The 27,640-nt window shown below is 42.4% G+C and overlaps 1 protein-coding gene across 1 annotated transcript; it reads left to right on the top strand.

The window, feature by feature from the left end:
* The first annotated feature begins 343 nt into the window (after positions 1–343).
* Positions 344–23,825, top strand: LOC115660193 (fatty acyl-CoA hydrolase precursor, medium chain-like). Its single transcript, XM_030581278.1, has 15 exons — positions 344–705; positions 1,397–1,508; positions 6,427–6,631; positions 7,667–7,808; positions 9,072–9,205; positions 10,940–11,093; positions 11,795–11,896; positions 13,926–14,030; positions 15,938–15,988; positions 18,297–18,434; positions 18,531–18,611; positions 20,930–21,077; positions 21,800–21,931; positions 23,012–23,084; positions 23,585–23,825. Exons 2-15 carry the CDS (start codon positions 1,436–1,438, stop codon positions 23,760–23,762), a joined length of 1,716 nt encoding a protein of 571 aa, XP_030437138.1. The 5' UTR covers positions 344–705; positions 1,397–1,435; the 3' UTR covers positions 23,763–23,825.
* Positions 23,826–27,640: the final 3,815 nt, after the last annotated feature.

The following is a 27,640-nucleotide window of genomic DNA, read 5'->3' as shown; positions in this document are numbered from 1 at the left end:
CAGAGATAATGAAACAAGTTAAGGGACTAGTACCAATTGGTGGGTTGGCTCTTGGACCATAAGATCATAAGAACTGTCATATTGGATAGGCCATGGTCCAGCTTGCCCAGTATTCTGTCTCAAACATTGGCCCATCTAGCGCTTTGTGAGGAATGTACAGAACAAGGCAACTATGGAATGAGCCACCTCTGTCGTCCACTCCCTGCTTCTGGTAGTCAGAGGCTTTGGGTTGTGTCCCTGATCATCTTGGCTAATAGCCATTGATGGACCTGTCCTTCACGAGCTTATCCAGTTCTCTTTTGAACCCAGTTACACTTTTGACCATCCTAGTTTCCCATGGCAAAGAGTTCCCCAGGTGAATTGTGCATTGGGTAAAAGGTACTTTCTTTTGTTTATATTAAAACTGCTTCCTATTAATTGAATTGGGTGACCTCTGATTTTTGCATTGTGTGAAAGGGGAAATGACACGTATCTAGTCGTTTTTTTCACATCATCCATAATATTATAGACCTTTATCATATTCCCCCGCCCCTTAGTCAGCTCTTTTTTAAGTTGAACAACCCTAATCTTTGTAATCTCTCCTTGTATGGAAGTTGTTCCATACCCTTAATCATCTCTTGCCCTTCTCTAAACCTTTTCCAGTTCCATTGTATCCTTTATGAGATGGGACAACCAGCATGGGAAACAATATTCAAGTGTTCTTAGGTGAATATAAAATGCTTTCTAACCTGTAAGCAACTGTGCTATAAATATAAGTGGTATGGGAGACGGGGGCATATTTGGAAGCACACCTTCTGTGTGGTGAACATATTACAAAATAAACCATGCTTTCTGGAAAGGGAACGTGTCTGTTTTTTGTATTGTACTGGTTGGTCTCTAGACAAAAAAATTGGCTATGTTTGATTAGTTGGTCTCTTAAACATTCATAATAATGAATGATTAGCTATACTTTTAGACAATAAAACAAAACATTTCCATAATTTCCCACTGCAAATTTCAATTAAATTGATACATCCCTGCAAAATGTTTTGATTTAGTTGAATCAGAACTTTCTAGTGGAAAACTGTTCCATCAGAAAATTTTTGACTGTTATAGCTGCCAGTTTTTAAGCAAAACATCCAACTAAATTTGCCGCTTAATCTCTGTATAGGGTTAAATGATCCAGGCAGTCTACAGAATGTTACGCCTTTTTATACTGTAATGTTTGAGTTTATAATCCAAGCAAGTTCTATCTTGACTGTCAAAGAAGGTGAAGCCATTATTTCAGGACAGCCCCAGAGTGCTACTGGTTAGTGACTTCAGTGTACTTTAAACAGGAAATGATCCATGTCTGAAATTGTGTAAGATGTCAGATGTTACTCTTATGTAACCTTTGCACTGTACTGACTATTTAAAGCAAGGAACTGGCCCCCTGACTACGGGAGCACCCTGCAAAATGTCAACTGGTGAGAATATCTTGCTGCTGTCCCTGATCTTTGCAGCATGGTTCACAACCCTTACAGTTAACGGTAAGATTTTAAAATATTTTACACTATTGCCTTTCCTGGGGGAACAGAACAATTGAAGTACGGTTTGTTGGGAGCACCATGGCGTGTGTGTGTGGTTTTAACATAGGAGCTGGGCACTCTTACATTGTTGGGAAGAAATATGGCAGTCTGAATAACAGAAGGTTCTTCACTGCTTTTCATTTTCCTGTTTTCAAGTATGTGCCTGTTTGTTGCAACTTTAGTTCTTCGAGTGTCTGCATTACTCCCATGTGATTGTGAAGGACACTTCTTAGTGGAAGAGGTACAGCTGCGTTAATATTAACTAGTATTGCTTGACCAGCAATAAAACTACTTCTTTAGTGCTACAAATGTACACAGAGCCTTCTAAACAGCGAGCTACATTTCCTTCCTAAAAAACCTGGACTTCAGTTGCATCTGGATTATAACCTGGGCACTTTTTCAAAGGGCTCAGAAAGTTTTTTTCCCCTCACTTGTTCCAGAGGCAGGTGGCATGCGTGGAGCAGGAGGAACAATAACACAACCAGGGCTCTCTGTACTGCAAGCCTGGTCTAATTGCAGGTTATGAAAGTCCACTCTGCACAACACCCTGCAACCATGATAGCAATAGTAACTAGTGTAAGCAGGGCTGTGTCTGAATTCCCAGGAGTGGTTCTACTTGTAGTGCGGGCAGGATCTTACTGATATTGTGTTAGAAATGAATCTGGCCCTATGTGCACAAGTTAAAAGAATTCTGTTTCGTCAGTGCAATACAGGATTGACATTTGCATTCTCTTGGTTTAGATTCAGTTCAGGGTAATAGACCCGAGACCAGACTAACTTGCAGTGGCAGTACTTCCAGTTGCTGCCACTTTCCCACACATTAAAAATGCTTTCCCTGGCCCCGTGCTTAAATTGAGAGGGATTGCAAGGGGTCACAGGCTCCGAAAAAAAAACAAGCCATATTGCGGAAGCCTGCACTGTAAGCACTGTTTTACCAAAGTGGCTGCTCCCAGATTATGATAGCGCCACCCCTGCCCCCGCTTTTTTCAGTTCGCTTTAAGCACTGCCCTGGCTGCTTTTTACCCTTTTGTAAAATTTAAGATTTGTATTAGGGCTGCGTATCAAACTTGCGTAGTGAGACACTGTGACATCCAGGGCATGCTGGGTGATTAATTCACTGTTGATATTACCAACCACTGCCTAAATTTTCCCCGTTACACTGTATATAAAGCTGTGTGGCTCTGGAGATTAAATTTTCCATACTCAGTTTATGGATGGGTGAATGCAATCAGATCCTGATCCATGTTCAGGCTCCTAGATGCTATGGCAGCATAACTAATAAATAATAATAATAATAGTAAAATTCAGCCTCATTTCTTAGTTTTGATAATTATGCAATGTTCTATAAACTGAATTATATAACTGTATAACAAATCCTCAAATCCAGTCCCTTCAGTTTTGGAGTTCAGGGTGTGGAGTCAAATCCCTAGATGTAAATTCTCTCTGTGGTTTCTGTTCCAGGTGGAATGTAAAACTGGAAGAGTCCTATTTTCTGGATCCAACTTAAGTTCATCCAAAGTGGCAGAAATCTTAAACGAGCAACTGATTTTGCAAATGTTAAACCATTTTGGGCTGACATCTCATGTGAACAACTTGTGATATTTCAATGCTGCTGAACTCAAAGCCAAGCTCCATTTTGGTCTTTAACCCAAGTCTCAACCTACATTGAATATGGATGTAAACATTCCTGCCTTAGTCAAACTACTATCCAAAATAAAATATTTAAAAAACCTGCCCCAAAATGGAGTTAAGGCTGCTCAATTCCTTTCATTAAATACACAAACTTTAAAAATACACTAGCTAACAAGAAAACATAAAGGCAATTTTCCTTGGGCATTCAGTTCTTGTATCACCACCAGAAACACTGGATTCAGAGATGAGTGGTTCCTTACAACCCGTCTCATCAAATAATAGGATCTTCTGATCCCAAAGAACCAGACACACAGGTCAATATATAACTTAGATCTTACCCAGAAATCACGCTATTGTCAATCCTTTAGTATCTAAAATCTAAAGGTTTATTTATAAATAGAAAGAAAGAAAGAAAAAGTTCAAACTGGTTAAAGGAATCAATTACATACAGTAATGGCAAAGTTCTTGGTTCAGGCTTGTAGCAGTGATGGAATAAACTGCTGGCTTAAGTCAAGTCTCTGGAGTACATCCACAGCTTGGATGGGTCATTCAGTCCATTGTTCAGAGCGTCAGTGTGTAGCAAGTTTCCTCCAGAGGTAAGACGCAGGATTGAAGATGCAATGGAGGTGTTTCCGGGGCCTTTTATAGTTTTTGCCATGTGGAGGGCATGCCACTGTTTTTACTGTGGAAAATCACAGCAACAAGATGGAGTTTGGAGTTACATGGGAAAGTCACATGCCCATGCATTTCGCCTAGTCACAGCAGGAAATTTCATTAAGTGTAGATAGGCATCTCCCAGGGTCATTGTCAGTTAAATGTTCTTTCGATGAGCCACTCAATTAGAATAGGCCCTCCAAGATGTGCTGGCTAATTACTTTGTGGGCATTACCCCAGGAGCAAACATTTGAAATCCAAGTATAGATCCAATACTTATAATTTCACATAAAAAAAAGATACATGCATACAGATAGCATAATCATAACCAGCCAATCATAACCTTTTCATAGACACCTTACTCGACAACCTTTATATAATATTTGCTGCAAATATATAACAGTGGTTGCAACCACTATGATCTATATGGTCATATTTTAGTCAGATAAGGTCACACCCCCATCAGCCCAAAGCTGATAAAGAGGCAGAAAGGATGCCCCGAGGAAGGGGTGAAGGGGAGAGATGGCCACCCCTTCACTTCTTGTCAAGATAATTAAAGAAACACTATTGTTTTTTTTAAATAATATTAATGCGGTGTTGCCATTACATGGTAATCAACATGACTGCCAGGTTTTCCTTAATAATACTTCCATTTGTTAAAATAGCACAATGGTCATGCTATCGAAAGATGTATAAGCAACTATTTTGCTACTGATATCTTTAACATATAGCCAACAATTAATCAACATAATGATTTCTGTATTACACATGCCTTGAGGTCAAGTTTAATGTTAAAACCTTTCTACCTTACAGACATACATTTATTATGCAACAAGTTGCCTTTAAGAACAACATATATTTTGATAATAAATGAATGCAATATACAGACTAGGGTTGTCAATCTTCCAGGATTGTCCTGAAATCTCGAGCAATTCATAGATTTATAGCTCCATAGACTGTAGGACTGGAAGGGACCTCGAGAGGGCATCGAGGCCAGTCCCCTGCCCTCATGGCAGGACCAAATACTGTCTAGACCATCCCTGATAGACATTTATCTAACCTACTCTTAAATATCTCCAGAGATGGAGATTCCACAACCTCCCTAGGCAATTTATTCCAGTGTTTAACTACCCTGACAGTTAGGAACTTTTTCCTAATGTCCAACCTAAATCTCGCTTGCTGCAGTTTAAGCCCATTGCTTCTTGTTCTATCATTAGAGGCTAAGGTGAACAAGTTTTCTCCCTCCTTCTGATGACACCCTTTTAGATACCTGGAAACTGCTATCATGTCCCCTCTCCGTCTTCTCTTTTTCAAACTAAATAAACCCAATTCTTTCAGCCTTCCTTCATAGGTCATGTTCTCAAGACCTTTAATCATTCTTGTTGCTCTTCTCTGGACCCTCTCCAATTTCTCCACATCTTTCTTGAAATGCGGTGCCCAGAACTGGACACAATACTCCTGTTGAGGCCTAACCAGCGCAGAGTAGAGCGGAAGAATGACTTCTCGTGTCTTGTTTACAACACACCTGTTAATGCATCCCAGAATCACATTTTCTTTTTTTGCAACAGTATCACACTGTTGACTCATATTTAGCTTGTGGTCCACTATGACCCCTAGATCTCTTTCTGCCATACTCCTTCCTAGACAGTCTCTTCCCATTCTGTATGTGTGAAACTGATTGTTCCTTCCTAAGTGGAGCACTTTGCATTTGTCTTTATTGAACTTCATCCGGTTTACCTCAGACCATTTCTCCAATTTGTCCAGATCATTTTGAATTTTGACCCTGTCCTCCAAAGCAGTTGCAATCCCTCCCAGTTTGGTATCGTCTGCAAACTTAATAAGCATATTTTCTATGCCGACATCTAAATCGTTGATGAAGATATTGAACAGAGCCGGTCCCAAAACAGACGCCTGCGGAACCCCACTTGTTATACCTTTCCAGCAGGATTGGGAGCCATTAATAACTACTCTCTGAGTATGGTTATCCAGCCATTAATGCACCCACCTTATAGTAGCCCCATCTAAATTGTATTTGCCTAGTTTATCGATAAGGATATCATGCGAGACGGTATCAAATACCTTACTAAAGTCTAGGTATGCCACATCCACTGCTTCCCCCTAATCCACAAGGCTCATTATCCTAGCAAAGAAATCTATCAGATTGGTTTGACACGATTTGTTCTTTCCAAATCCATGCTGGCTATTCCCTATCACCTTACCACCTTCCAAGTGTTTGCAGATGATTTCTTTAATTACTTGCTCCATTATCTTCCCTGGCACAGAAGTTAAACTAACTGGTCCATTAAAGATTAATAGTTTATTAAAGATTATGCCAAGTGATGAAACCTCCAGGAATACGTCCAACTAAAATTGGCAACCCTAATACAGAACTCTCATAAGCATGGTTAGACTTAAAAGTTGATACAGTTTGGGGTTCTTTTTTACTTGCTCGTGAATATTTATTGAAATATTCTGTATGAAATGTTTAAAAGAAATCAAAGGTACATGCATAAACATCTGAAGCACTTGGAAACTTGTCAGATCATTTTGAACCTCTCGATGTATAATCTCATTGTATGTATATGTTTCACAGGACAAAATGTTGCACCCCCAGAAGTGGTTACCAAATATGGGAAACTCCGAGGGCAGCGAATCAAAGTTGATGGAGCTGAGACACATGTAGATGTTTTCCTGGGAATTCCCTTTGCCAAGCCACCTGTTGGACCTTTGAGATTTTCCCCACCAACGCCAGCTGAGCCGTGGAAGGGTCTCCGAAATGCAACTATCTACCCACCCATGTAAGACAATGACATGAACATATGGATGGGTAGGAATGTGTAATATGGAGGAACACAATACTGTCACTTACGGCAAAATAAATCTAGCAAAATGAGCTCTGGTAGAACCATTTAACTGGGGTCTGTTAATGCCTGTAGACTGTTAACTTAGGTGAGTTTTAAAGGTACATCTCAGGATATTTATTTGGCATTAGCAATGTACCACTCCCATTCTTCATCAATGATGTTCTCCCTTGGGGGGCTTTTGAATGTCCAATTAGTAATGTTTTTGAAACATATGCCTCAGGAGTAGAACTGAAAAGGAGCTAAGAAATGTTGGAGGGACTAAATCCAGTATTGGAGCATGAGCTTTCATGGGTGAATACCCACTTCGTCGGATGCAACCGACAAAGTAGATATTCACCCACAAAAGCTCATGCTCCAAAATGTCTGTTAGTCTACAAGGTGCCACAGGACTCTTTGCTGCTTTTACAGATCCAGACTAACACGGCTACCCCTCTGATAAATGCAGTATGAATCACATTCCCAGTGCTACATATATGACACTGAGGGCAGTCTATTCTATTGCGGTTCTTATTCTGCCCTCATCATTGTAGTGTCAACATGCCTTCCAGTAGTGCATTAAGTGACATGATTAATATCTAGAATATGCTACATGATTTGGTATATAAGGTGCAAAAGAATCCAGTTGCATTTCCACTGAATGACAGCAACTGCAAGGAGACTCTTATATGTCTTAGCTCCTGCCCATTTGCAGGCAGACTGCTATGGTGTTTCGAAAAAGTCTGCAAGTAACTGTGTTCTGCTGGAGGCTGTGGCCATTGTCTCTATGACTCCTTAATGCACTTTTGGCTGGCAGTCACAGGGAAGAAAATGCTTTTATGTTAAAAATGGAAAACAGTGATATGAGTCTCTGTTTCCAACAATCTGGAAACTAATCACAGGTGATTTGCTGTATTTATTGTGGATGGAGCATCTGATGTTTTTGTTACTATGATTCTGTTGAATATTATTGATATATTTTTAATTATTAAGGTGCCTACAGGACTCAGTGGCTGGGCAGCATCTATCGGATGCATTTACTAACAGAAAAGAAAAACTTTCTTTCCAAGTTTCCGAAGACTGTTTGTTCCTAAACGTGTACACGCCTGCCAGCTCAGACAAGGACATGTTACCTGTAAGCAACATTACTGCAAAATCGGTGTCATGAGTTCAGCCCTGGTGTAACTCCGTGGATCAAATTATACCTTAGTGTAAGTGGGCACAACTCCCAGTAAGGGAGGTCAGTGCCTACACACTGCAGGGCTCCCGGGCCGGCTTTAGGCTGATTCGCCCAATTCCCTGGAATCTGGCCCTGTGCCTAAGAGGCCCCGCGCTGGTGCTTAAGAAGGCCCCACGCTGGCGCCTTTTTAATTTTTACTCACCCGGCGGCGATCCGGGTCTTCGGTGGCATTTCGGCAGCAGGCCCTTCACTCACTCTGGGTCTTTGGCGATGGGTCCTTGAGTGCCGCCGAAGACTTATCACATAAAAACCCTCTAATATTTTGTAATTAACTATGTAAATAGTTAATTTACTGAAATGTTAAATAAGTGTGTATGTGACATACTTTTCCTTCACAAAACTCTGAAAATAGAGGACCTAAGTAAATAGTAAAAATGTGTCCTGTCAGAATTTGATGACTTAAAGGCACCTGCCTCAGTTTGGTGGTTTCTTATTTTATTTCCCATTTTCTGTTACTCAGAATTATTTTCCACATTTCATGAACATCTATTTTATTCTTCATGCCATTCTGTATATTTCATACATGTGAGTTTTCTTAGATCTGAGATCCAAAGAGCCTGCTATATCATGCCAGTTTCTAGGGGTACATGCTATTCTCCTAAGTAAGCTAAGAAAAACCTTATTGTCCTTTGAAAATAGAATCTCTGTTAGTGTATGAAGTACTCTGCAAGGACACTTGGAATTGAAGAAACAGGGGTAACTATTCCCTTTCTTTTTCTTTCCTTTTCCTGCTCCCTTCTTCTCTATCTCTTCCCCCAATTAAAAATAAAAAACCTAAACTCCCTACAATTTGTAACCAACAAATCTGGGCCAATCTTTCCCCATATTTCTCTACTTGCAGGTTCTATTCCCATCCCCTACCCTTTGTCTGTTTGAATCTTTAGATTTAAGTCCTACAAAACAGCATAATAACAATATAAATATTTAATAAAATAATCATTTCTCTTTAAAGCTGAGATGCACAGACTCAAAAAAGTCTTACCACTTTTTTTACTATACTCTCAAGCAGCTGAGCGAGCAAGAATTGTTGTGTTGTGCAATAGCACAAAATAGTACTTTATCACAGCAAAAGTAGCAACCCTCTGGTTTGAATTTTACACCTGAGGTAATATCAGGGTGTTACAGATGTAGGTGACTAACTCTTCCTGCTTTTTTCAGGTCATGGTATGGATCCATGGAGGTGGATTAGTGACTGGTGCAGCTTCAACATATGATGGGTCAGCACTATCAGCCTTTGAAAATGTGGTGGTTGTAACAATTCAGTACAGACTGGGGATCCTTGGATATTTTAGGTAAGACATTGTGCCCTAAACGCACACAGGATAATGTTCCCATTGGTTGAGTTTGAAAAAGACAAGCATATGTCAATCCAGTATAAAGTGTCTTAACTCACAAGCCATAACAAATTAACTCATCCTCCTGTGGGGAAACCTGAGTGAAAACCCTAATGCCACCTAACCAATAAGCTGTTTCAGGAATTCTGCTGCATATAGGCAGAAGCCTAAAAGAGAACGGACTATAAGTTTTTGTTTCTTACTTATATTTGTTTTATTGTTAATTTGAGTTGGCCATAACCAAAACCCTGGACCTAAGTGCCCTAAAACTGTGGGAGAGTTGAGATCCATAGTCTGGCTAAGCATTACCTGAACGTTGGGAAAGTTTGGGTGTGAACTTACACTTCAGCCTATTCATGTTTCTTTACACAATAGGATTGATCTGGGTACCAAAGATCAAGGATACAAATAAATTACCTGCAAATACCCTCTCCCAAAGACAAGGAAAACACGTATAGGATAACACCAATGCACCCAAATAAATATTGGAGAACAGATATATTTACCTGGAAACAAAACCACCATGATGCCTGTCTGTAGGGCTTCAGACAGTGGGTTGTACATGAAAGGAAAAAAGATCAGAAAGCCACAATAGGACAGGATCATTATAAAGATGTCATCCACACAGCAGAAATTCCAAAGATATTTAGTGATTGATCGCACATCCACCTCTCCTTAAGCCACATGCTTAATTCTCCTTTAACAGTGTCCATTCTTCTTTTCCACATTTTACACCTGCATCCCAAGTTTGTGAAATTTACCAGTAAGCATACTAATAACCCTCTGAAAACTACCATTTTTCAATTATATCTTGAACACAGTTATAATCTGATCTCTTTGATTATCTGCTTTCTTTTTATACTCTAATTCAGGTGAGGCTGAAGAAAATATCAGCCCTTCTCTCAGAGGAGAGGAAAATCTGACCTGAAAAATATCATCTTGTAGGAGTCTGGGTTAATTCTTAGGCAGGTTTATCTAATCTATTTTTGCACTATGCACTGATGTATTCAAGCCTCAGTTCAACAGGATGTTTAAGCTTGTGCCTAACTTTAAACCCATGCGTAGTCCCACCAAGTTCATTACTTCTTTGCTGAATTGGGGCATTAGAGCTATTGTAATTTATTCCGTGCTCATCACTATAGTATCTGAGCACCAAAAGCCATTGTCATTATCTATAGTGCAGCTGGAGGTGTGACTGCAGCAGCTCAGGTAGACGTACCTGCATTAGCTTTATTTTAGCTAGCACAGCTAAGCAGTGAAGACATGGTGACATGGAACCCAGCTGTACAAGCCCCTTCTTGGAATCTTGGGCTCATACTTGTGCTGCTAACCTACATCAGGGTCATGCTGTGTCTTCACTGTTCTTTTTAGCTAGATTTGATAGCTAGATTAAAGCTAATGCAGGTATAACTGTAAGAGCTGCAATCACACCTCTGATGGCAGCGTAGACATAGCCTTGGATTGTGCTTCACTAGTGTTCAGGGCTAAGAGTGCTATTTAGATAACTGATGCTAGTCCTGACCTGAGTTTTTCAGAGTTTTCTCACTTGTTTTCTGACACTGCCAAGGGCTCCATTTTCAGGTGTTGCTCCATTACCAGCTTTGATACAATCCTTGGCTATATTTTATATAACACAATGTATGTTATAAAACTCCAGGCTATCTACTTCCCTTTATATGCTCTTGCTTTCAGCTCTGGTGATGAACATGCTCGTGGAAACTGGGGTTATTTGGATCAAGTGGCAGCTCTCCAGTGGATTCAAGAAAATATTGAACATTTTGGAGGAGATCCAGGATCTGTCACTATATTTGGAGAGTCTGCAGGAGGAGTCAGCGTTTCTGCCCTTGTAGGTTTTATAGTGATCACTAATGAGTTTTTAAAAACACCCCTCTATTTTTATTGTGAGTTTGCGAGCGAAAAGTCAGGGAGATAACGACAGGATTGAGTATTATTGGAGACCGAAGCAGCTGGGAACTGTGGTACATCAACCTTCTCTGAGGGGAGAGTTTGATATTAAAGAATTTTCTGATTAATGAAACTCTTCTTTTCATACAATCGCCTATTTGTTTTAGGAGCTCAAGTGTTGATTCCTCTTTAATTAACTTGAGTACTGAATTACTTTAAACAGCTGTGCTAGGGAACAAAATTGTGGTCAGAGAGAGTATAATTCACCAAGGTGTAAAAATTCCAAGTTAGTGCCTCTGCCCCACTTACGATCTGCACTAAGGGTCACTTGCACATACAGTCACCCAATCTGGGTGCGCAGCCATGGTAACAGCATGTAACAGATAGACATTCATTTGGGGTGCAATGCATACCCCTCTTTTTTATCTCAGCATATTTGGAATCAAGAGGATAATCATCTGCACCAGGCTGTGAGTTTGGAAGTAAATCAGCCCTTGAGTCTACAGAGCATTTGACATAGTTTAATAATATTTGCTTTTAAAAGTGAAATAATGGTGTTAAAACATAATTTGTGACACTGCAGTTTGTGATTCAGTGGTCAAAATAGATTGTTTGTGTTCTCCCTCTTTTCCTGCTTTTCAGGTCTTATCTCCTCTGGCAAAGGGCTTGTTCCATAAGGCCATCTCAGAGAGTGGAGTTACAATCAAGGGGTTGTTTACTGCTCATCCTGAAGCACAAGCTAATGTAGGTTCTTGGTAATATTGAGACTGTATTTCTAGAAGCTGGGACCTGACTTGCGCCTGTAAAAATGTACAGTAACTGTAGACATTTTTGTGTGAAAATAAGAAAACTGTGCATACTTGATATTTTAATACTCAAATACCCATGTATATGTGCACTTATCATATTGACATGTTCAAACCCACAGATGCACATGTACGCACATATTTTTGGCTTAGTCTCACTCCCACTTTTTAAAAAAAAGTGGCACCCAGCATCCCATTGTAAAGGAAGGTAGTGTGGCTTTTGTGATTAGAGTACAGCAGGGGTATTCAATAGGCAGACCGCGGGCCAAATCTGGACCTCCAGATGCTTTTGAAGAGACGGCAAAATCTTTTAACTTATTTATTATCATTATTGCTATTAATTTTGTTTTATTTTCTCTGGAGTCTGGACCTTGACTATACTTTAAACAAGAAATTTGAACCTTGTCAAAAAATAATTGATTATCTCTGTATTACAGGACTTGCCAGTGGGAAACCTGAGTTCTATTCCCAGTTGTGCCATTTAACCGGTTGTTAAAAAGGGAGAGGATAATACCTACCTATCTGACAGCAGTGGCACCGGTTTTGAGAACGGATGAATGTCCCCTTCTCACCGAATTTTGCATTTACTCAAAGTTCCATAGACCAGAGCTGGGAGGGAGCATGGCCTGACCACTTTTAAGCACTAGACCTGTACCAAATCAGTACGGCTGCTCCCAGAACAGTTAGGAGTGGTTCTCGGGATGCCTGGTCGTAACACCGCTGAAATTAGACTTGATCGCCCCTCTGTAAAGATGACGGGACAGCCAGGCCAAATATCAGTGGGTGGCATTAGAACCTGACATGCTGGGTTGCAGTGCCATTTAAATTTGGCTTGGCTGTCCCTCTATCCAGACGGAGGGATGGTGGGGCCAAATGGTGTTGCAGCCTAGAACACAAGGAGTCTGCTCCTCTACAGCACAACATAGGAGAGTCCACTGAGAAGAAAGCCCTCATGCACTGTGCGGATGAGATAGAATGGAAACTCCGCAGCTGAGGGAGTGACTTGGTCCCTGTGGACGGTGTGGGGACTGGAATGGGGTCACTGCTGGGAAGGGAGGGACAGGGAGCAGAACGGGAATTTGCCCTGCCCTCCAAGAAACATGTGCTTCCTCAACTGCCTGACAGATATGTGTGAGGCTTAGCTGATTAATGTCTGTGAAGCTATTTGACTTCCTCACATGGAAGACCCTGTAAAAATGCAAAGTATTGTTATTACATCCTGCAACAATCAAATTAGAAAGAGTTTATAGCAAAACTGGAACTGAACTTATTGGAGGCAGAAATGTCCTAGAGAATGTCACCTTATACAATTAGTATCCAATACCGAAACCAATGAAATCTATAGTTTGTAGACACTTGAGGTTTTGGAGGATTCCACTAGGCCAGTTTGAGGTGCTCTGGGACTGGCCACTTAGGGACTTCCATGGGTTCCCTCCCAGCTAGCTGCCCATAGCTCCGCTGCCCTGGCTCAGCTGACTCCACTACTGAGCAACAAGTGTGTGACCTCTTGCTGCAAGATGTGAGAAAAGCTAATGTAGTTTACTAAGTACGCGACTGACTGAAACACTTATATGTTGTGTTCCTAGCTCTGATACAGACCTTCCATGTCTTGCTCAAGTCATTTAACCTCTGTGCCTTTGTTTTCCCATCTTCCTTCCAGGGAGGAGTTTTGTGATGAGGAGTTAATGTTTGTAAAGCTCTAAGAAAGGAAATGAAACCAGCAAGTGCACAGAGCTGTATGATTTATTTGCAGCATCATCCCTTGAAAAGCTTTTGAAACATACAAAGTCCAGAATGTACAGCAGAGCTCTTTCTCCTACAGTGGAGAAAAATCCCAGACTCACCCAAAACTTAATGTGTACACAGCACACTGAAGGGATAAAGTGCTATCTAAGAGCTAAATATTGTTGTTGTTATTCTCCATACAGAGCTACTAAAAGTGACTTTTTTTTTTAAATTGATTGCAGAAAATTGCTAAGGTATCTGGCTGCCAATCAAGCAGCTCTGCTGCAATGGTTCATTGTCTGAGGGAAAAGACAGAGGAAGAAATGATGGAAATAACGCTGAAGATGGTAGGTGGCATTGTAATTCACTGTGTGGCGACTGTTCATCTTTTACTGCAAACAAACAGGATTTCAACCTTGGGTCCAAGAGTGTGCTTATTTTCCCTTTCTGCTTGCATCAGAGGAGGAATTAAAGAGACTAGATTATAAGTGCTTTGGGACAGGGAACCACGCATCTGCATGTGTATTGCCTGGCACAATGGAGCCCTGTCTCTTAGTGGGGTCTCCGAGTGCTACCTTCTTATCAACCATACCTAATAACTTGGGTTATTGCCCTTGGAAAGAAAATGAGTAAAAGGAGATAGGACAGACATTTATAAAGTGACAAGTGACAGAGAGGACAGTGGGCCATTTGTGTTTACCTTCGCTGATAACCAGAGCACGAGTGCACTCGCTATTAAAAGTAACAAATGTAACAGATAAAAAGCAGTGCTATTACATGGTGCATATTAATTATGAGCCAAATACAGTATCTTAATAAGCTTCTAATGAAGATTAGACTTGTCTGACTAAAGGTACATTTTCTGTCATGGCTGTTGTCAGAATTAAGGCCTCTGTGATTTTTTCACAACTTTTGACATTTGAGGTTTTTGCCATGTGGTAGAGATGATAGTAAACAACTAACCTCATTTCCCTGAGAATCTTAGGAGTCATCACGTTAAAGCCTGCCTAACACGGGAATTGGGAACTCTAGCGGTTGTTGTGCTGGGGAAAGGTGTCAGACTCTACGATTTCTGTAATGGGGCACGTGTGAGATGCACCAGGGCAGCACTATTGTCCCTGCAGCTGTGGTAGAGACAGTCATGGAAGCAGTCCAGAGAGTGGTTCTTTCCTTGACTGAACTGGCAGGAACTAGGATGGCAGTTTCAAATAGTTTGGGGATGGGATTTTCAAATCACCCTATGGGAGTTCAATGTCCAACTCCTAGTAAACTTGGGTACCCTTGGACTCCTTTAAAAACCCCAATCCTAGCTATCTGTTAAATGTTATTGCATGGCTTTAAAAAGTTGTATTGCAAAACAAAGACCATCTGGCTATAAATAACATGACCGGGGCATTTTTCTCTACATTCATGACCTTAGATTTTGTTTTACCATGACCACGCTATTTTTTTATATAATTTGTGATGCTAAACGACTAGCCCCTACTTAGAGTATAGTAAGAGTAGCATCTGAAATTAGAATGAAAAATATAAAATGTCGAGGCCTGCCTATCCTTATTCTTCAGCTGATCAGGACTGAACTGCCACCTCCCCCATAAAGTAGCATAATTGCATAGGATGCTTTATTAGTGATACTCACCTTCCTCTCATGTATTGCATCTTCCTCTATTGTATTGAATTCTCACAGAAGGTCAGAAGAGGAACCACTGATCTATTCTTCTTTGGCAGCTCCTAAGTTCCTAGAGCAGGGGTAGGCAACCTATGGCACGTGTGCTGAAGGCACACGTGAGCTGATTTCCAGTGGCACTCACACTGACCGGGTCCTGGCCACTGGTCCGGGGGGCTAAGCATTTTAATTGAATTTTAAACGAAGCTTCTTAAACATTTTAAAAACAGTATTTGCTTTACATACAATTGTTTAGTTATATGTTATAGACTTATAGAAAGAGACCTTCTAAAAACATTAAAATGTATTGCTGGCACATGAAACCTTAAATTAGAGTGAATAAATGACGACTCGACACACCACTCCTGAAAGGTTGCCGACCTCTGTCCAGCTTGTTGTTGAGCAGATGCAGACATAGGGAAAAGACAGGCGGAAATGGTGAAGATGATAAGTGACACTGTAGCTCGTGTCTGCAATGACACTGCAACTTTTACTGAAATAAAATAAACAAAATGCATGCTGCAACATTAGAAAAAGAGGCAGCCATCGCAGAACTCATCCTTTTCTTCTCTTCCTTGCCTTTTGCAGGACTTCACAACAGTAAAGTTAAATGCTACATCATCTGGAGACTCTGACAAGGTGACACTTTTTTTGATTTCCTGTTTGGGCTTTGAACTGTTTGTGTCCTGTCATGAACCCATTTTCAAAAGGGAGATGGAATCACAGCAAGAATGTACCAAAATTCACAATTTCCCAGGGAGAAGAAACACAAAAAATGTAGGCTTGAGAATTCAAGCAAATGAGAAAATGTCCAAAAGGAAAATGGCCCATTTTTTCACAGCTCCCAGTGCCACCATGGTCATCAGCCAAATGTATCCATTGGGACTGGATGAATGGCTTTCTAACCTAGCATGCAGGAAGTAGTCACCACATATTTGGGGATCTTACTAAGGATTAATCAAAACTGTACAAAGTATAGAACATCTGACATTTTTGTTTTCTGCAGAATTGCAATTTATTGCCCCACTTACCTGGTTTACCACATTAGCTTACTGAACTGTTTTGCAGTACCCCAACATAAGTTAATTCTGCCCTTACTTACACATATGCATGTCCCGTAGTGGGGTGACCAGATGTCCTGTTTTTAAAGGGACAGTCCTGTTTTTAAGCCCTCCTGCAGGTGTCCCAACTTTTTCTTAAAAAAGAACAAATTGTCCCGTATTTTCTATCTCCTCACCCCATCACTACTAGTGGGTCCTGCTGCTGGCCAGATCCCTACTCGCCAGTCGCCCGCCCATCAGCAGTGATTGGGGGCAGGTCCAGTGGCTGATGATGGGGGTGGGTGTGCAAGGCTGGTGCAAAGATGCAGTGCGCTCCCTCGGCTGGTCTATCAGCGCAGTTCCTGCTGCATGCAGACTCTCAGCCAGCCGGGCTCTGCCCCCCATCCCATTTCCGGCCATCTCTGGCTGTGCACTGCAGTGGCTGGTGAGTGCAGGAAGGCGCCAGGCAGCAGCCAGTTATGCGTTGCCCACCCATCAGCCCTTTACCTGCTTCCCCTCTTGCTGTCCTCTCCCTGCTTTGCCCCTTCGCCCCACCCAGTCCCGCTGCCCCTCCATATCCCTCCTGGTGGGATGCATCCCACTCCCAGCCCTGTGTGGAGAACCAGCCACTGGTCAGAACACCTGCAGGCTCCATAGCAGCCTCTGGGACATGGGCTTAGCATCCTCTTCACACCCCAGCTCTGGGTCCTGCCTCCAGGGAGTGTGGGACTGCTCCATCCCCTAGGCACCCTTCCCTGCTGAGCCACCTCTGTGGCCAGGTTCGCTGAAGCCCCTGCAGTCAGGTTCCCTGGGCCCTGGTGCACAACGTATCTTTAGGGCTTGACCCATTCCTGTCTGCACTGTAGCCAGGGAGCCAGGAGGCAGCTGGATTATGTTAGTGGCCAGCAGCAGTCTGGCGGTGTTAGCTCCCTATTTACGCTGTGGAGGCAGAAAGGGACAAGCTGCTTCCAGCCAGGGGGGTGGGGGAGGAAAGGGAGGTAGTGCAGAAGAGATTAACTATGCAAAGACACACCAGGTCACCCCTTCCCAAAACTCCTCCTTCCCTGCAGCTGGAAGCAGCTCCTGTCCTTTCCCTCCTGCACAGTGCCAAAAAGCTGCTGCTGGCCACGTTCTGGTGTAAGTGCTGGCAGAAATCGGCGGGGGTATGTGACCATGCATGTCCCCCCAGCATGTTGCCTCAGGAAGACACAGTGCCAGGTACCAGGAGAGGAGTCTCCTGGAGGCCCATCTTGGAGGCCCAGCCAGGCATGATGGAGAGCGGAGAGCGCCAGGCAGGGAGGGTCTGGTCGGTTGGTCGATCACCCCCACTGTGTGAGAGAGGTGTACGGGAGTGTGTGTGTGGTGGCATAGGGATGTGTGTGTCACCCCTCCCTGTGTGAAACCTAATGCCTTAAAGATAAGAAGAGAAATAAAAAGAATCCAACTACGCAGTGTTTCTTTTAACAGAGGCTCAATCAACTTGATGTTAATTTGAATGTTTGTACTGCATAGTTCTGATTGATTGTCGTTGAACTTGCTTGAATACGAGCCATGTTACCAGGTGTCCCATATTCTGCATAGGGAAATATGGTCACCCTACCCAGTAGGGTTGGAATGGTCTAAGCAAGGATGGAATTTGACTGACTTATCTATGTGCCAAGAGCATTTGACATACAAAGGGCAGAACACACATTGTTAAGCCAGATAGAAAATCTGCAGGAGAAACTCGGAACATGACTTGAAACGTGTATTCATCTCTTACGTACACATCTTACACTTTCACTAATAACATGTGAGCTCACCTGGGCACTTGTTTAGGCTTGGTTGAGGTCTGCAGTGGGAATCTTGAAATATCTTCTACTGGCAAAAGTAACATAAATAACAAAGGAATTTTTTTTCTTCTGCAGTCCCTGTTAATCTCCACAGTTTTGGATGGTGTATTTTTTCCTAAGAGCCCTGAGGAGCTACTGGCTGAAAAAGCAATCAATGCAGTCCCATATATAATAGGAGTAAATACCCATGAATTTGGATGGCTAATTCCTAATGTAAGTGATTGTAATAGCTTTATTTATAGCCCAGTCTGTTAACTCTTTAGAAATAGAGGAATTCATGGGCAATGTCATGTTCTTTTTACTGTGCAGATGTTCAAATATCCTGCTTTCACTGAAGGGTTGGACAAAGAAACAGTAACCTCACTGCTACTGGCCTCAGAGTTCTTTACAGTAAGAGACTATTTCAAATTAATTCACATATGATGGGTATAGTCCTAGGTGAGATCTCCCTCCCCAGCTTTCAATACAGTGTGCAAGAACATTTTACAGCATACTGCTCTATTGCTGGACTAGGACCTTCATCTTGGGAAGAAGTATATATCATGGGGGGTGGGAATTAATTCTGAGCTAAAACTTCTGAACAGAGGGAGACATATTGCTGACAGAAATGTGCCAAACAGGCAGAAGGGGAAGTGAAGCACAATCCTGCTCCCTCTTGAGATTAGACATCCCACAAAATCTCCCATAACCTATGCTTTTCTTCCTCCCCCTCCTCCTGCATGAGGTGGAGTCTCATTCTTTAACAGGGGTTTAATGGGCAGCTGCAGGCCAGAAAGCCCTTGGTAGCATGGCTCCTGCAGGTATTGCATTGTCATGGGGCTGCAGGGAGTTGGGAGGGCCAGGCAGCAGCGCAGAGGTGAGAGATCTGAAGAGGGAGTATATCTCCAGTTTATCTCCTAGATCCACCTACATCCATCAGAGATTTGAAGGTTTCAAACTCTTGGCCTCTGACAGAAAGGAGTGGGGTAAACCTTGGTTCCTTTCCCCAGTGGGAGAAATCTGTGGAAATTCGTGAAATTTCTGCTCACCTGTATAGATTATTCCCATGTGGAGGAGAATAGGTCCCTATTGAGTATCATGAACATCAAAAGTTCAAAAATCATGTGATCGGTCCCAAAATCATTAGATTGTTTTAAAGAGAACATAGTAAGTTTTGGTCTGTCTTTAGTTTTTTGAAGTCCCCAGTGTGTGTAGCAGATACCATGTTGCCAACTCTCCCAAATGCATACACTGAGGTGATTCTAACCCCTCCTGCCAGAGATCTCATTGCTGCCCAATGGCACAGAACTTCCAGCTTCTTTCCAAATCTCACTCTTCTAATTAATTAATTCTGTGGTCCGACCCACCTCAGCCCCACAGGTACCCATCCCCCCAGCCCAGCCATTAATTTACTTACTTCCCTCCGCTGCCCTACATCCACCCCCAGCTGCTCAGCACACTTCTTCTCCTTCTGTAGCTTCTGTGGGTTCTTTATCCACTTTCCCTCTTCCTAGGCCTGTGTTGCAGCCAGGGAGGAAGAGGAGAGAGACAGGAGCACAATTTTTTTTTGATAATTGCTTGTCTTAATTACTTAGCCTCTTAGAGTTGGTAGTGCAACTACCACCTTTTCATGTTCTCAGTATGTGTATATATATCTCCTTACTATATATTCCATTCTATGCATCTGATGAAGTGGGCTGTAGCCCGTGAAAGCTTATGCTCAAAAATATTTGTTAGTCTCTAAGGTGCCACAAGTACTCCTGTTCTTTTTACTAGAGCTAGTGTCACTACTTCTGTTTGTTCATCAGCATTATTGATTGATAATACTTGTGTGGATGTTAATATAGTGGTCTATGCCCCCTTTGCAGAGGTCTCTGCTCCCTCCTGCAAACCTCTTCCTCCCAAAGATAGCATGAGTTGGCAACCTCACAATTTCTAAGTCAGAGTTTTGAGTACTTTCCACATACCCCATGATGTGGGATTTTCTATCGAAGGAGGTAACGTGGTCCAGTGTACATAGGATTAGCTAGTGACAAGAACAAATGGATATAAACTGGACACTAGGAAGTTTAGACTTGAAATTAGACAAAGGTTTCTAACCATTAGAGGAGTGAAGTTCTGGAGCAGCCTTCCAAGGGGAGTAGTGGGGGCAAAAAACATCTGGCTTCAAGACTAAGCTTGATAAGGTTATGGAGGGATGGTATGATGGGATAGTCTAATTTTGGCAATTAATTTGGTAATTGATCTTTGATTATTAGCAGGTAAATATGGCCAGTGGTCTGTGATAGGATGTTAGATGGGGTGGGATCTGAATTACTACAAAGAAATCTTTCCTGGGTGCTGGCTGATGAGTCTTGTCCACATGCTCAGGGTTTAACTGATCGCCATATTTGGGGTAGGGGAGGAATTTTCCTTCAGGACAGATTGGCAGAGGCCCTGGAGGTTTTTCACTTTACTCTGCAGCGTGGGGCACGGGTCACTTGCTGGAGGATTTTCTGCACCTTGAGGTCTTTAAGCCTTCAAGGCTTAAAGGACTTCAATAACTCAGACATAGGTTAGGGGTTTGTTACAGGAGTGAGTGGGTGAGATTCTGTGGCCCGCATTGTGACCTTAAAGTCTATGAGTCTATGACTGCTGAAAGGTTCTAGGGAAAATGAAGCTTGCTAAATGTTGCAGTTGTTTCCAATAAATGCCATCATTATAACAAATATCTTTATTGTTCATTCTAGCATATTCCTGCTGAGTTCACTTATCTATTAACTAATGAATATCTAAGCAATATAGAGGAGCCTACCCAGCTACGAGATAGGCTTTTTGAATTGATGGGAGATGCAGTGTTTGTTGTTCCAGTCATTCAAAGAGCTAGATATCACAGAGGTGAGTTTCCAATTAAGTACATATTTTTTTAAAAAGTTTAAATTCCATCCTACCAATTTCCTTGTTCAAAGCCTGACCAGGAAGTAGGTTCCTGTCTATATTCCTGTGTCTGTAATGGATCATCTCAACAGCTTTTCAGCCCCAATCTCCTGCTGTCATGAAACTTTATTTAGAAAAATGCATGACCATGGCTCTGTCTTTCATGGATCCTGAAAGAACCATGTTACCATGAAATCCAGGAGAGCTGAACACATGGTAGAAGAAATGGTCCCTCACAGGAAAGCTAAAGAGCTGCAGGTTTAGGGGGTTGAGCCCCATTCTTGTTTGCAGGGAAGGTGCAAGCCCATACCTCCTGCAATAGGTATGACAGAGTAAAAGCCCATGGAAGTGAATATAGGGGGTTCCTGCTCTTCACATTATCCTGTCTAAGGGACAATCAAGTGCATAGTTTAGTATCAGATGAACTTCTGAACTTTTTCTATTGGCACCAGCTCTATGACTCTCTGGGGGCTCATTGTGCTGCAGATGACGATTTTCCATTAATCTTTGGTAATGTATGTTTGCATCTGAATTCCAGTTAGTATTAATAATCAAATAAATAATCAATAAAATGGCTATCATTTTGCCAGCATCTTATCAAAGTAGCTCTTGATTAAAATGTATTGTTCTGTGCGGAATATATTTTTACTACTGGAATTCTTCTTAACTTTGTTTTCTATTAGATTCTGGCAACCCAGTCTACATTTATCGTTTTCATCATCGATCAAGTTCATATGAAGGTGTTAGACCAGACTTCGTAAAAGCGGATCACGGCGATGAAATTGGCTATGTTTTTGGAAAGCCCTTCTTAGCTGGTGATGTCTCCATGCTTGCTAAAAAATTCTTATTAAAGCATCATTATTGTAACACTGATGTCTAATAATGTTGTGAATACTGAAATGTAACAGTTGTATGAACACTATGTGTGTCTGGGTCAGTGAGGTGAAATTATTGTGTATTGGGCTATTGGAATTTTCTGTACGGCTGCATTGATCCAATTTATACTGGGGGTTGTGGAATGTTTACTATCCGCCTATAATGCTCAAATTTATAGGGGTCAGTCTGTGCATGAAGGCAACACTATGGCTTCCCAAATAAGAACACCCATGCACATACTTGAAAGACAACGGGGCAAGTTGTTAGCTTCTCGGACTCTGTTCAGTCTCAAAACAAATTGAAAACCTGGTTTTGCCAGAGCTGAAGGTTACCAGATCAAAGCTATAAATAGTTCAAAGGTGACTTGATTCCTTTGAAAGGAGATGATAAAAACTGTGCTGTAAATTCAAGAGTGAGCTCTGACAAGGAAACAAGCTTAGTACAGTCAGGCTCTGCTGAAGGAACTAGTCCTACCAGGGTCCTAGTGTGAAAAGCAGTTTGGTACCTTGTAAACTTAGATATGCATATAGTCTGTTTTATTGTTTTTAAAGTATGTTTTCTCCAAAATGCTTTTTGTTCTAATGATACTTTGTTTTTTTTTAAGAAACCTGGTTGGTAATGATTACCACTGTAATTGCCCCTGCAGGAACAGGACTGTAGAGTCTGATCCTAGATTAGACCTGCTGAAGCAATCATAATTAGTACCAGGGGACTGCTACCGAGGATCTGATCTCAGAGTTTGAGAATTGCATGATTCCCCCTTAGCAGGTGACAGTTAAAGGCCTGAGACCAGGGCAGAGAACCAGGAAAGGGTCAGAAGTGCAGTTTGCCCAGTAACTGTGACATTATTATTATTTGAGCCCTGTTTGCAGGCTCACTGCTGTAAAAATATAGATGTGATCTTTGTTTCCTGTCTTATAGTAGTGAACTATAGATACTTTTTAATTGGAATCAATTCTGAGTGCACCTATATTAGCATAATCTTTGTGCTGACATTACATTTCATATCTTGCCTGCAGGTGATGCTACAGAAGAAGAGGGTAAACTCAGCAAAACAATTATGAAATACTGGGCTAATTTTGCTCGAAAAGGGTGAGACTTATAATACATTCATTAGGGGACGGATTTTGTCATTGCTACTGAAAACACTATGCCAGCACTTTTCTGGTGGGCCCCATATTTCTGCAGAGTTTAAGATTTCATTTCAAAACAAACTAGTTTCAAATTCCAAAGAAAACATGCCAAATGTGATTTACTGCAGGACCATCATACTGAACCTGCAGATAAACAGAAAAATTAGGTCCAAGGGCTTGAGCTATCACACTCATATAATGAACCATTAGAGCTAAAGCCTAATGAAGAAAATGTAAATGTCAACATTATCTGTTTCACTGCTAATAACAGACCATTTTAGCAGAAACATCCAGAGATTGTGGGGTTGTGAGCAAAGCTTGAATTAACCACCGCAGTGTCCTTCCCCATCCCCAAGGACTCTGACTCTGGACAATTAATGAACAAACACTGTGTTGTGCAGTTTTGGTCGCAATGATAGAAAAGTGGCAAGATGATTCTTCACTGTATTTTTTTTCTAGAAATCCTAATGGTGAAGGTTTGGTGACGTGGCCAGTGTATAATGTGGATGAACAATACCTTATAATAGACATAAAGCAGAAAGCAGCAAAGAAATTGAAAGAGAACCGAGTGGAGTTCTGGACAAAGACTCTTCCTAAAAAGATGGCTGAAGGAAAGAGAAAGTACAAAGAGTTATGAAATCTGAGAAGCATATGGGTTGCTTTTAGTGCAGTGAAATAAAACAAGATCACTTCATCTGAATGGGAGGCATTTAACACTCATTTTGTAATTCATTATAATATAGTTTAGTTTTATGTATGAGGCATTAGAGAAGAACCTGAGCAAAACTGAGTCCCAGGAGGAACTGAGCTGCCGTGTTGCAGACCAGGCAGAAAACAGGCTGACCACTCAGTCTTAAACAGAGTCAGTGATGTTTGCTCACAAAATAACACTGACTAGACTTGTAGTACAACACTGTGATAGAGTTTGGTACGTCATTGTCAAAAAATTCTACAACAAATAAGTTCCAATACAGTATCATGATAATATATGGTACATGTAACACATTGCAGATGGTGAGCAGCAGTGTTGTCCTTTATTCCCCCTTAATTTTCTCTCTCAAGAGACATTAGTCACTCATAGGCCTCGCACCTGCTCCCACAGAAGTTATGAGTTTTGCTATTGATTTTAAGGCAAGTTCAATTTAAGGCGCTGAGTGCTCTCCAAGTCCTTATAATGAAAATATTTGCAGGTGCTCACCGCCTTACAGGATCATGCCTCAAATCCAGACACCTAAGACCATCAGATAGCCCCATTGTCTGTCTACCCCAGTGTCCTTTCAACAGTGGTCAATGCCAGATGCTTCAGAGGGAATTAACGGAACAGGGCAATTACTGAATGATCTAGTCTGTCGTCCCATTCAGCTACTGGCACTCAGTGGCTTAGGACACCCAGAGCATGGGGTTGCATCCCTGCTAATAGCCATTCATGGACCTATTCTCCATGAACTCACCTAATTCTTTTTTTGAACCAAGTTACAGTTTTGGCCTTCACAACATCCCCCGACAATGAGTTCCACAGGTTGAGTGTGTGTTGTGTGAAAAAGTACTTCCCATATGTTTTCAACCTGCTATTAATTTCATTAGGTGACCCCTGGTTCTTATGTTATGCGAAGGGGTAAATAGCAGTTCCCTGTTCACTTTCTCCACACCATTCATGATTTTACAGACCTCTATCATATCTTCCCTTAGTCTTCTCTTTTCCGAGATGAACAGTCACAAGATTAACAGTGTTTAATCTCACATTATGGCAGCTGTTCCATACCCCATAATCAATTTTGCCTGTCTCTGTACCTTTTCCAATTCTAATCTATCTTTTTTGAGATAGGGTGACCAGAACAGCCTGCGGTATTCAAGGTGTGGGTATGCCATCACTTTATATAGTGCCATTATGATATCTTCTGTCTTATTACTTCTCCCTTTCCTAATGGATTCTTGACTGCTGCTGCACATTAAGATGTTTTCAGAGAACTATCCACAATGACTCCAAAATCTCTTTCTTGATGGGTAACAGCTAATTTAGACCCCATCATTTTGTATGTATAATTGGGATTATGTTTTCCAATGTGCATTACTTTGCACTTATCGGCCATTTTGTTGCCCCATTACCCAGTTTTGTGAGATCCCTTTGTAACTCTTCCCAGTGTACTTTGGACTTAACTATTTTGAGTAATTTTGTATCACCTGCAAATTAGCCACCTCACTGTTTACCCCTTTTTCCAGATCATTTATAAATACATTGAATACCTATAATCACCTTTTTATTCTTTCACCCCTTTTCCTATAAATGTTATATACCCAACTGTTAACCCCTCAGTTTTTGAATTTCTTATTCTATTGCCTCAATGAAACCTAGACTGATGGGAAATTCTGAGATTATGTGAAAAAAGATAATACGGGGGGAAAAATAAAGCACATTAAAGTGTGAGATAAATAATCTTGAGGTCTTTTTACTGTTAAGCGCCTACACCAATGTAAAATTTAGTTGCATTAGTCATATCAGATTTCTTTGGGGCTCTTTGTTAATGCAGTGTTTTGTTTTGTTTTTTTTTTGCAATGAGAGACAATGTGAGTGAGGTAATATCTTTTACTGGACCAACTAATCCCTCATGGGGTTGTCAGGCATCCGGTTTTTGATCAGCACGCCCAGTTGAAAATGGATACTGAAAGGGCTCTTGAAAGTGGCGGGCATGTTGCACCAGCTCTTAAGCACAGGGGTGGCCAGGGTGGCTTCGCATGCTGCCCCATCCCACAGTGCAGGCACCACCCTGAGTGCCGGCTCTGCAGCTCCCATTGGCCAGAAACTGCAGGGGCAGAGCCAAGGGTTGGGGGAAAGCACAGAGGAAAGCACCGCCTGCACCCCAAACCCTCTCCCACACCCCAACTCTCTGCCCTAACCCTGAGCCCTTCCCACACCCCCTTCTGGAGTCTGCACCCCAGTCCCATGACCCAGCCCTGAGCCCAGGAACGGCGCCATAGTTTCTAACACCCTAGGCGGACAGCCATTTCGCTGCCCCCTGCAGGTCCGGTGGACCTACCGCAGTCATGCTGGCGGACGGTCCGCTGCTGGAAAGGCTCCGGTGGAGCTGCCACAGTGATGCCGGCGGGTGGTATGCTGGTCTAAAGGCTCCGGTGGACCTGCCGCAGGCATGACTGTGGTAGGTCTGCCGGAGCCAGGGCCATCCTTAGGCACAGGCAGAATAGGCAGCCGCGTAGGGCCTCACTCTGCCTGGGGGCACCACTCTGCAGGCAGCCCAGACAGTGGAGAAGCAGGGCTGCTGGGTCCTAGAGAGAGCCGAATGCAGCCCAGTCTGAGGGATGGGATTGGCTGCTGGGGTCTCTGGGAAGGGGGGGGTAGGGGTTGGGAAAGGAGCTCACCTGTGAGTGTGACTCTTTTCGCCCAGCTGAGGTGAGGTGAGGCAGGCTCTGTGGCTCTGGAACCAGTATCCTTTGTTGTCCCCCATAACATCCATTCTTCTCTCCCCCGCCCCACGGAGCACCTCCTCCTTTCTCCCTCCTCCCCAGGAGCACCCCTCTCTCTCTCCTCCCTCCCCTCCGTCAGGGCTGGGTTGGGTGAGGTGCTGTGGGGGAGGGGAGGCTGGCTGCCTGCTGAGGAATGAAAGTGAAAGTAACTCACTTCCTCGGCAGGCAGCCAGAATTGGAATGTCACACAGGGCTTGGCTGGGGTTAGCCAGATGTGTGAAAAATCAGAATAGGGGATTGGGGTACAGAGATCAGATATCCCTATTTTATAGGGACAGTCCCAATTTTGGGGTCTTTTTCTTATATAGGCTCCTTTTACCCCCCTACCCCCACCTATCCCTGTCCTGATTTTACACACTTTCTGTCTGGTCACTCTAGGTGGGGATAATTGGTGCCTATATAAGACAAAGCCCCAAATATCGGGACTGGCCCTATAAAATCAGGACATCTGGATCTGGCCACCTTAGCTGGGGAGTGCCTCTCCCCCGGGCTGGCAGCTGCCAGCGATCCATCTCATCCGGGGGGAGCTGCACAGGGCAGGATGAGCTGCTGTGGCTCCATGGGTGCTCCGTCCCTGAGATCAGATGCTGTGCTAACTTCACCATGGTCTATAAGGCTGGTGGTGGTGCCCATTGGCGTGTGATTGGACCTGAGGGTTTGCTGCTGCTGTTGCCACTCTGCACCCCAAGAGGTGGATTTTGGAGTCCTGCAGTTTTCCACCTATCTCCTCCTCTACTGCAGCTGTTGGACCAGCAGGTTGGGGGGTGAGCCAAGCATGAAAGCAGTACTGTGTTGCCATTTAGATTGTTATTTAACAACTTTGTTTGCCAAAAATTCTTGCTAACAATCCTGAATCTAATTTCAATATTTTTTTTTAAATCAATATCTTAGCCAAAAACAGAAAATTAAGTTGTTGACAATTATTAGTGACAGGTTTGGTGTGAGGCAGGGAGTGGGTCAGTTTTCATCAGAGAAACAAAAAATATTGACTGACTTTCCTATAGCCTGTTACTCCTGATAAGAGCCCTCCAACAA

This window comes from Gopherus evgoodei, chromosome 12 (genome assembly GCF_007399415.2).
Source record: "Gopherus evgoodei ecotype Sinaloan lineage chromosome 12, rGopEvg1_v1.p, whole genome shotgun sequence".
Lineage (NCBI taxonomy): Eukaryota > Metazoa > Chordata > Testudines > Testudinidae > Gopherus > Gopherus evgoodei.
Note: the sequence above shows the minus strand (reverse complement) of the source record. Positions and strands in the feature narration are given on the sequence as shown.

Bases quoted from the DNA above. Each gene is read 5' to 3' on its own strand.
- LOC115660193 (XM_030581278.1), top strand. From the start codon at position 1,436: ATGTCAACTGGTGAGAATATCTTGCTGCTGTCCCTGATCTTTGCAGCA. The intron at 11,897-13,925 runs GTAGGTTCTTGG...AATTGATTGCAG, and splicing joins ATCCTGAAGCACAAGCTAAT to AAAATTGCTAAGGTATCTGG. The intron at 18,435-18,530 runs GTAAGTGATTGT...TTTACTGTGCAG, and splicing joins TTGGATGGCTAATTCCTAAT to ATGTTCAAATATCCTGCTTT.